Source organism: Orbicella faveolata, unplaced genomic scaffold (assembly GCF_042242905.1).
Source record: "Orbicella faveolata isolate gen_17 unplaced genomic scaffold, um_ofav_v1 contig_24, whole genome shotgun sequence".
In the NCBI taxonomy this organism is placed as follows: domain Eukaryota; kingdom Metazoa; phylum Cnidaria; class Anthozoa; order Scleractinia; family Merulinidae; genus Orbicella; species Orbicella faveolata.
The window spans coordinates 33,170,555-33,180,199 of NW_028301552.1; the positions used below are offsets into that span (position 1 = coordinate 33,170,555).

The 9,645-nt window shown below is 41.9% G+C and overlaps 1 protein-coding gene across 1 annotated transcript; it reads left to right on the forward strand.

The window, feature by feature from the left end:
- Positions 1-2,338: 2,338 nt before the first annotated feature.
- On the forward strand, positions 2,339-8,992 carry LOC110056251 (uncharacterized). Its single transcript, XM_020762712.2, has 7 exons — positions 2,339-2,559; positions 3,664-4,374; positions 4,870-5,044; positions 6,237-6,337; positions 6,837-6,918; positions 7,509-7,654; positions 8,214-8,992. The coding sequence occupies exons 1-7, from the start codon at positions 2,455-2,457 to the stop codon at positions 8,673-8,675; spliced, it is 1,782 nt and encodes a 593-aa protein (XP_020618371.2). The 5' UTR covers positions 2,339-2,454; the 3' UTR covers positions 8,676-8,992.
- Positions 8,993-9,645: the final 653 nt, after the last annotated feature.

The window sequence follows — 9,645 nt, forward strand, 5'->3', positions numbered from 1 at the left end:
TTTGCGAACTTCACTGATACCTTTCGGGTTATGAATGCATCTGCGACCCCAACCTTTGTGGGACTGCTTCGAGATGAACATAGCATAGCAATTTTTTCTTGGACAATTCTGTCCAAGGGGAAAGGGTGCAATGAAGTTAACCCTATGTGAAGCACCAACTCGTAAGACAAGGCCAGACCACAACACCGGGAACTCTGTGCCCTACTCTTTGCGATAAGTGTGTGGGTTCTTTAACGCCCCCTGCTAACCATGTAACACTGAAGATGCGGGAAACGGGGCCTACGATTTGTAGTCCTTTTGCAGATGTAATAACAAAGGCAGCACTTTTAAGACCCCGAGTGTTGGTCCGGTCCGGGACCCGTGAAACCATGTGCGCGAAAAAGGGTAAGGCTTCGTGATGGGCGCTAATGAATGGTGCGCTGGACTATGGACGGCCTGGGTTTTAGCCCTTGCCATGACCATTGTGTTCTTGGTTAAGACATACAGTTTACTCTCACAGTGCCTCTCTCCATCGTCCGTCCTTGGACTCAGCGCTTGCTTCCATTCCAAACGCAACTGATTTTGTAAAAAAACAGGATGAATAGAGGCTGAAAATGGGGAATAATGCACCATTGAACATTCATTATTCAGTTGTTCAATCACATTTGCGGAGGCCCGACCCGCTCGGTGACCTCATGGTTAGTGCGCTCGCCCCCAAATCGAGCAGTCCGGGTTCGAGCGCTGGCCTGGGACATTGCGTTGTGTTCTTGGGCAAGGCACTTTACTCTCACAGTGCCTCTCTCTACCCAGGTGTATCAATGGGTACCGGCGAATTTAATGCTGGGGGTAACCCTGCGATGGACTAGCATCCCATCCAGGGGGGAGTAGAAAATGTAATATTTCATGGTATTTGCTCTCCAAGAAACCGGTTTAACAGGTTGATGGTATTAGTGTTAGCTCTCCTGAGCGCACTTAACCACAGCAACTCAGTGAAAAGTTTGGTTTTTGGGAAAGAGAGGCGCTGGATAATAAATCTCTTATTAACACATTTTAGTGTGCAGCACTGACTCGCCCTGTGGACCTGCCAAAGTACAATGACATTCCAAACCCAAAAGGTGATATTTACACACTAAATATTAGATATATATTCTCTTTGGTGGAAAGATTTAAGTTTGTGTTATTACCATATCTTCCAGTTCCTTCCGCGCTGTGATTGGTCAAATATAAGGGCCGTTTTCTACTGCACAGCCTGCTAAAATTATGTGGCAGCGCGTGTTTCGGGGCGCAAGTGAGTTCAAAGTACGGAACTTGATACAGTGAACGGGTCATTTTGCAATTTATGTGCGTTGGCTCTTGGGCTGGCATTACATATCTTCGCTACACAGTGCTGACGAGTCCCACGGAGGACGAAACAGCTGTCCACTGTTGCGATCCTGCTTTATCGGTTCTTGTCATGTTGGTGTCTCGAAACGTCTTTCATGTAGCATCAACGTTGCAGTCTACCGTTTGTCATTATATTTTTTGGCCGAGATCTCTTGTAGATTCTACGTTAGCAGCGTTTTTCGTATGCGGTCCCTTGCAGTTTCTGGTTTCTCTGCTAAAATTAATACCGCTTGAGTTGAGTTGGCTTAGAATACAGATAGCCTGGATAGTTTATACTAAGTAAATGGAGCTAAATGGTTATGACTCAAAATGCCGTGGTTTCCTTGGGATTTGTCCTTGCACATGAAAAAAATCTGCAATGTTTCTAATTTTATTTTCTTATCTTTTTTTTAAAACCATTGATATGCTTTGAATTTCAAACAACGCTATTTATTTCCTGATTGACAGAGTCACATGACAAAGTGTATATTGTTGCATTCGGTAAAAATAGTTTGGGATATTTGTTGAGATATTTAATTTAGAAGCCTCCTGGATTGTCGAAAAAATTTTACATATTTAACAAGAATGCGACTGATTTGTTCGGGATATTACCAGTTTGGTTTCAAAACTGCTTTTCTCGATTCAATAAAGTGTTTCCTTAGAGGTATCTTAAGAAACAAAGGGTCGAAATAATGGTATTTGTTTTAAATAAAAACAGCGGGATATTAGAGAAAAAGACGGGGTGTTTGGAATGTTTTTTTGTCCGAATTTCTGGAGAGATATCTAAGCGATTTCACCGAGTGTTTTATTTTGTAGCTACAATGTAGCCTAGTTTTCCTAGTGATATAATTAGTGAAGTTATCAAACTCTCAGTTTATACAGCAATTTTAATAGATTTTGATAAAATATTTGGCTCAACCCTTATCCAATATAATTAATAATGATAATTAATACTTATCATGCAAATAATGAAGGAATGTAAATATCTGTTGTAATTTGCCTCAAGCTGTAAGCTTATTGATGCAGTAATTAAATCCGTAAACAGTCAGATGATTTCGCAAGGCGCTTGTTTATGGCGCGATATACCGTCTCCTCGAATTCTGTTCCTGAATCATGGCAGTAAAAAGCAAACAGCCGGAGGTGTTAATCCCAGAAAATCTCTCCTGGCCGGAATTCGTATTCCAAGACTTCAAGGAATATGAACATCGCACAGCAATCGTGAGTAATTTACAAGCATGAAATATCAATAATTATTGACACTCACGAAGTAATTTCTTCGAGCTAAGGTTTCAATGAGGTTAAGCTGGCGCACCTGAACACCATTAGCGAGGAGTTATAGTAAACTTTGGTATCATGCACTTGTCTGTGTAGAAAATCGGTACCTACCGAGCAAACAGGGAAATCGTGTACGTGAATTCTGTTCTGGAGAGAAAAGAATTATCACCATAGAAATGTAGAAAGTTAATCAGTTAAATTATATCCGCTCCGTTTGTTTCAAAGTTCTCTGTACTAAATTTAGAACTGAGTTTCAAGGCTTCCAGTTACAACCTATAGTCAGGGGTGAACATTTAACCATGGCCAGAAGAAACAACAACATCAAAGAGATTGTTTGAGCATTCTTGGCAAGTAAGCGGAAGTTTCCAACGCAAGCAAAATGCTAAACTAATATTTTTTTTTTTCCCTTGATTTGCATAAGGCCGGAAATTTGCTGTAAACAGGATGGGTCTTGGCGCGCCAGAGTGTGACGAAAAGTTGTCACGAAGTCGCCCACAAGTCTGTTCACGCGACAGTTTTAATAAAATTTTCAATGGTTTTTCACCCAGATCAACTTTATTTAAATCACGATTTAGCCTCTCGCTGGATCACCTTCAAACAGATCGTTATTGTAGTCTCTCGGTCTGTCTATAATCAAAGGAGTTTTATTTCTGTCATGCTAACAGTTTTTAACAAAACCAAAAAGTTAATACGCGTGCCAATATCACCTTCACACAGGGGAACAATAATCCTTGCCAATTATGCATGCAGTTTATGCATACAGTCTAGGGCTTTGAAAAAGAGTTACAAAGTCAACTATGAACAATCCTAAACGTTTGTAAACGCCCTTATCTCCCTTAGCAGGCTTGCCAGGTTGGCAGATTAGTTGAATGAATCTCTCGAACTAGGGAGGGAAAATGAGAGTCCCTGGGAACGAAGTTGGAATGAACTGTGGAGTACGAGTAGACACAGTGACTAAATCCCAGACCTCGCCTCGGACACTAGCTATGCCACCGCGCCTTTCCCTTGATCATAAGGAAGGTCTTCTAAGGTTCTGATGTTTCTTAGGTCTGCAGCTCCACTAAACGCAAATATACATTTTCTCAAGTGAAGGATTTAAGCATAAAGCTCGCTTCGGCGCTGAGCAAAAGAGGAATCAAGAAAGGAGATGTAATCGCCATATTTGCTCCAAATGTTCCTGAGTATGCTATTGTTTTCCTCGGAGCTCTTCAGATGGGCGGTGTCGTGACCGGTGTCAATCCACTCTTCACGAGCGACGAACTCACCAATCAGCTGAAAGAAGCCAACGCAAAGTGCGTTTTTACTGTTCACCAGTTGGCACATCGGGCAGAAGAAGCCGCGAGGAAACTGGTAATGGAGCACGTGTTTGTCATTGGGGACGACCAGGACGATGATGATTGTGACTCGGTCTCAGTCCTTTTCAAGGACGACGGGTCTGGATTTCCCCTCATAACATTCCACCCAAGAGATGACTTGGCGATTTTACCGTTTTCAAGTGGAGCTGGTGGCCTGCCCCGGGGTGTTATGCTAACACACTATAACTTGGTCGCCCTGGGTTGCATTGTGAGCGCTAACGGGTTTTTGGACTTGAAGGAAAAAGCTTCTGAACAAAAATCTACGATCTTCTCCGTCATACCATTTCACCGAACTTTTGGCATGATCGCTGTCCTGTCTCTTGCTTTACGTCACGGAAGTACCTTGATTTCGATGCCAAGATTTGATCAAAACAAATTGTTTCCTTTATTACAAGATTACAAGGTAAGCAGGACCTTTTATTACGTTTTGGAAAGTTTGGAGGTCAGGGTCATATGATCCATCACAGATACTGCCGCCTAGGGGTAAGCTTATCACCCAATGAAGAAGCGAGTGACAAAAAGAGTGACAAAAAGAGGGACAAAATGAGTGACAAAAAGCCTTTTACATGTTTTTATGTTGTTATATGCAAGAACAACATGAACCTGGCTTAAGACCCAGTGACTTCGAGTCTTCGAGTGTGCGAGTCTTCTCGACACCACGTATAGTCGTGGAGTAAAAGAGGAAAATAAGTAGTTAAGCAAACAAACAAACAAATGAAAGGAACTGAACTAAATGAAGTAATGGCCCCTTATTGTATCCGTGCAAGAAAAGGTCAAGGTGCTTACCTTGATCTTCTTTTGATCAGTGACATGAGAAGTACTGCACGAAAAAGCCGGCACATCTGGCCTATCCCCTGAAATCATGAGAAGTTGAATATTCCTTTAATCTCTGTTGTAGATAACACATCTCATCTCAGAGGCCTCAGTAGTGCATCTGCTGTCCAACAATCCAGCGGTCGATAATTTCAATCTGACGTCACTGGTCGAAGTGATGTCGTGTGCATCAGTGTTAGGCCCGGAGACGTCAAGAAATGTCAAAAAACGACTGCCTCAACTGAGAAGAATCAGTCAGTGTAAGTGAATCATCCAATTAATGAAGTTAACAGTGGACTTTGTTATCCAAATTAAGCGTATTTCTTGTAATGTTAGTCAAGTGCCGGGCGCGCGAGGCTTATAAGATTTTGAAGGCTCAAGAAGTGAGAGATAAAGTTTACTTCATATTTCTTTAGTCCTGGGCACCTCCCTCCCCCCTGAGATGAAGCCTTCTTCTTCGTATCCGCTTATAAAATTTGTCGACCTCACCAGTCAGCTACGCCATTCCTTAATGGGGCACCCCTCCTAAGAAAAATCCTGGATGCGCCCCTGCTGGGGATGGCGCTTAGTTTGCACCACTACAAAAATTACGTTGGGTGACGAGCTCGGAGTTTTTGCTAAGGGTGAGGACACACTGATATGTCAAGTGAGGCAAAGTGTAGACAGACAGCTTTCAAACGAGAAGGGTTTTCAATCTAAAGATAAATACGATCGTGTTTGTCGGATGTGGAAACATCAACTCCATTTAACCAGCGTAACCATCTTACAGATTTCTTATTATCGGTGTGACTATAAGATTACTCAGTCGCGGAAAGTAGAGGTTTATTCTGGATATTTTTGTCGTTAAAAATTGAGGCTGGGATAAAACTTGTTGAAAATATTTACGCAAGACAGTGAGATGTGTGGCCATGTCTGTCTGTTATTTCCCACTGTTATTCCCCAGGAAGTAAAATTACGTTTAAAGTTGCTTCTTTAGGAGGAAGACGGATGAAATGTTGCTGAAAGACAGCAGAATATGAACGAAACTGAATAAGAAAGTATAGGAACGATTCTGTATATGATCATTGGTGGAGTGTTACTTTATTACTTAGTCCTCTTCAATCCGGGTGGGACATAAGGCGTCAACGACCTGCTTTCAGCGGAACCAGTGCTTCGTGGTATGTTGTGCCCCGCCCCATGTCAAGTCCATCTCTTTTCTCTCGGCCAGTAGTAGAGTGTAGTGCGTAAAAACGATGCAGAATGAACGAAGCTACCAGAGCCTTAAATTGGCTCCACCTTCCCAAGATCGCACGACACATAAGAGAGATCGATGTCGAAGGTGATATTGACTGGGGAGTGTTATTTCGATCAGCCACCAAAAACGCAGAACTAACAGTAACGAAAATGTTTTGTATTCAGTAAGGAGAATATGTATTTTGAGATTGGAGTTTAAAAGATTGAATAATTCAACAGGTTATGGCATGACAGAAATTACTGGAATGAGTCACGTGACGCCTCCGGTAGACACCAAACATGGATCGGTTGGTGTGCTTTTACCCAACCTGGAATGCAAGGTACAGTGGTGGACTCGTAGGGTGGTAGGGAAAGGACACAAGCTGGTCTAGTTAAGGAAATGATGGCTTGAAAAAACCTTTTATGAAGGTCACCAAAGAGATATCGTAGCGAATCCCCCAAAACTCTGCGATGCACTGAATCTTATCACGTTTTGACCTCTTTTTGTTTATTCATGCTTGTTCGACGCATTACGTGAGGGTCCCTCGCAATTACCCGTTTTTAAGCTTCCCGCGTTTCCTATACTTTTTAAATGGTCTTTTACAGGCGGCCAGACGCTTTTTTAATAAAATAAATTCTGTACTTGTCGGGTTTTTGGCAAAACCATTGCGTGGCCCAGAACGTTTGCAGTGCCCTAACTAAAAAAGACCCCGCCCTTATAGGAACCAGGGACAACTATTTAACACGGTCAATTTTGGGATAAACAGGAGCGTGATAATATTAAAAAATATATAAAATTTAGGTTGCATATTTGGCATGATCTGTTATTTCCATATCAAGGTGTGTGAAGTATCTACTGGAGAGGTGCTTGGGGCTGGTGCACGCGGGGAGATCTGGGTCAGAGGACCAACAGTGATGAAAGGTGTGTTCCTGCAGTAGGCCGTACAACGCGTAATTCACAACTGCCATAAATCATTCCAATTCATACCCTATATTAGGCTATCATAAAAGGATTTAGAAAACGTGATTGAGTGGAGTGGGGTGAGTGGCCCAGGGTCAATGCGTTGTGTTCTTGGGCAAGACGCTTTGCTCGCACAGTGCCTCTCCACCTCAAACCGATGAATTAATTTATTGCTGGGGGTAATCCAGCAATGGACAAGCATCCCATTCAGAGGGAAATTGAAGTACTCTAGTCGCTTAATGCTTCAGAAACCGGCAAAAGCTTAAGCTCCAATGGTTTGGATCACTTGACACAGACTACGCTTGTACTGATCACGAGAACAGCCAACAGAGGTTTTGCACGGCAGCCATGTTGCATGGCAGGAGCAATGAAAATGTTTTGCATTACAAAGAACATTTTTTCCCCATAGGAAAAAGAATCTATTGTCGCTGCCATGCAAAACCTCTATTACCCGTTCCATGCATGAACATTGCTTTTAAATGGGTTTTATATGGGTTTATCTTTAAGTTCAAGAATGCTATCTTTACCAGCAGCTCCGTTTTTTCTCTCAGGTTACTTGAACAACCAGGACGCATCAGATCAGATGATCGACCATTCAGGCTGGCTTCACACCGGTGATATTGGCTACTACGATGACGACGAACACTTTTTTATTGTAGACATTTTAAAAAATGTGATTAAGTTCAAAGGTCATCAGGTTAGTGGATGACGTCACTAAATAGTCCCAAATGACTCGGCTATGTAGGGTAACCAAGTCCATAATGTCCATAATTAATGTCCTGAAGGGAAAAACACTGTCTTATCTCGCTTTACGGTTGATTTACCCATCGGTTATTTCTTGTATGTATTAAACTATGTGATCAGTATTATAAAACAACTGAGTTACCGCGCACGCGCTCATTGGTCGTTTATATCAGAGTTATATTAGATTCGCGCGTATTTTGAGAAATATTCATAAAAGCAATAGAGTACTTTTTCCGTGTTTACATAGCCTCATCTAAACACAACCCTCGACTGCGTCTCGGGTTTGCATAACTGACTCGATTTCTCCGAACCCCCCTCGTGTTTAGATGAGGCTAGGAAAACACGGAGAAGGTGCCCTGTTGCTTAAACTTACGCTCGGTGAAATAAATTTTTTCCAGGGGCTAAGAAGGTCGTAGAATTTCGGCCGATTCTTCAAGATTTGCACAGCTTTGCACTAAGTTTACAATCACTTTTAAATTGTTTGCATAAATGAGCTCTCTTTTTATCATCAGGTCTCCCCGTCAGAACTCGAATCTCTCCTCAGGGCCCACCCGGCCATCAAGGATGCCGCAGTTATCGGGATCCCAGACCCCGAGGTCGGTGAACTGCCAATGGCGTACATTGTCGGAGAAAACGAAGAAGATTTAACTGAGATCGAGGTCATGCAATACGTGGACGAAAATGCTGCTCCTCACAAAAAACTGCGCGGGGGTGTGGTGTTTATACCCACGCTTCCGAAAACTGCAGATGGTGAAGTTCTTCGAACTGAATTAAAGGAAAAGTTGATTCAAGGAAAGTACAAACCTGTGCAGATGCGAAGAGCGTTTGTATTTCCGACCGAGGACAAGAGGTTTTCTTTAAAGAGACATTCATTAGGACCGAGAATTTTCGCTCGAAACAATGACACAATCCTGGAAGACCTTGAAGAAAAACCTAGAGAGATGACACGGTCTAAAAGCTGTCTTATCCTGTAAAAAATGATGCCTCGCTGGGGTTCACTCTTCTACAGTAAAAGAAACATACTTTCTCGAAATCATAAAGTGAACCATGATGATGACTTATGTGACCTTTAAGTTTCCAACTTAAGATTCGAAGATTTACCGTAAAATTCAGACTTGAACTCAACGTGATGTTCAGACTTGAAATGAAAAAGATGGCGGCTATTAAACTGTGATTTCACTTACTATCGAACAAATATGCCATGTGTTTTTGGGAGCTGCTGAGCGCAATCTAAGCTACACATTCCTGTTTCGCTTTTAGTTAGGATTTTCAAATAAAAATGAAAGCCAAATGTTTCCTTTTTCCCTGGGATGTACGCAAGTTTATACACCCCCGACCGTACCGTTAAATGTTCCCCACCCCCTTCCTGGAATTTTGTTGTTGTTACACACCCTGATCGGTGATAGAGCTGTTTTCAATTGAGTTTCGAAAGTAATTGGACAATTGCTTTGGTTTTGGTTTTGGTTTTGCTGCGGTTTGAGATTGGCTGAGTAGTCTAATTGGTAAGTAATTGGTTTGGTTTTGGTTTTACGACGCTCAATTGAAAAGCGCTCTATCAGTATGTCTTTAGCAAAATACTCTGGAGCTTGTTCCTGCAAGCTACGTTTGTTCTCTCTTGATTACAACGTTATATGACGGCAATAAAATCTCCATATTGGAAAAGTCATCCTATATTCCGTCATAACGCCAGAGAAATATATGAAAAGTATAATCGACACATGATTATTATTATTGTTATTATTATTATTATTATTATTATTATTATTATTATTATTATCACTATTAAACTATAGATCAATTCACCTTGTACAGGCATAGAAGCTTTATGAAGTGCATGGCAGACTTGCCGTGGACCCTCTCTTCACCCCTCCCACACAGAGTGCAAATGTAGCTGATGGCCACCACCTTGAAACAAAGTCAAATGTTTGAACTCCCTCTTCGATT

Coding starts and splice junctions, on each gene's coding strand:
- LOC110056251 (XM_020762712.2), top strand. CDS start 2,455: ATGGCAGTAAAAAGCAAACAGCCGGAGGTGTTAATCCCAGAAAATCTC. Junction 2,560..3,663: donor ATGAACATCGCACAGCAATC/GTGAGTAATTTA, acceptor GATGTTTCTTAG/GTCTGCAGCTCCACTAAACG. Junction 7,655..8,213: donor TTAAGTTCAAAGGTCATCAG/GTTAGTGGATGA, acceptor TTTTATCATCAG/GTCTCCCCGTCAGAACTCGA.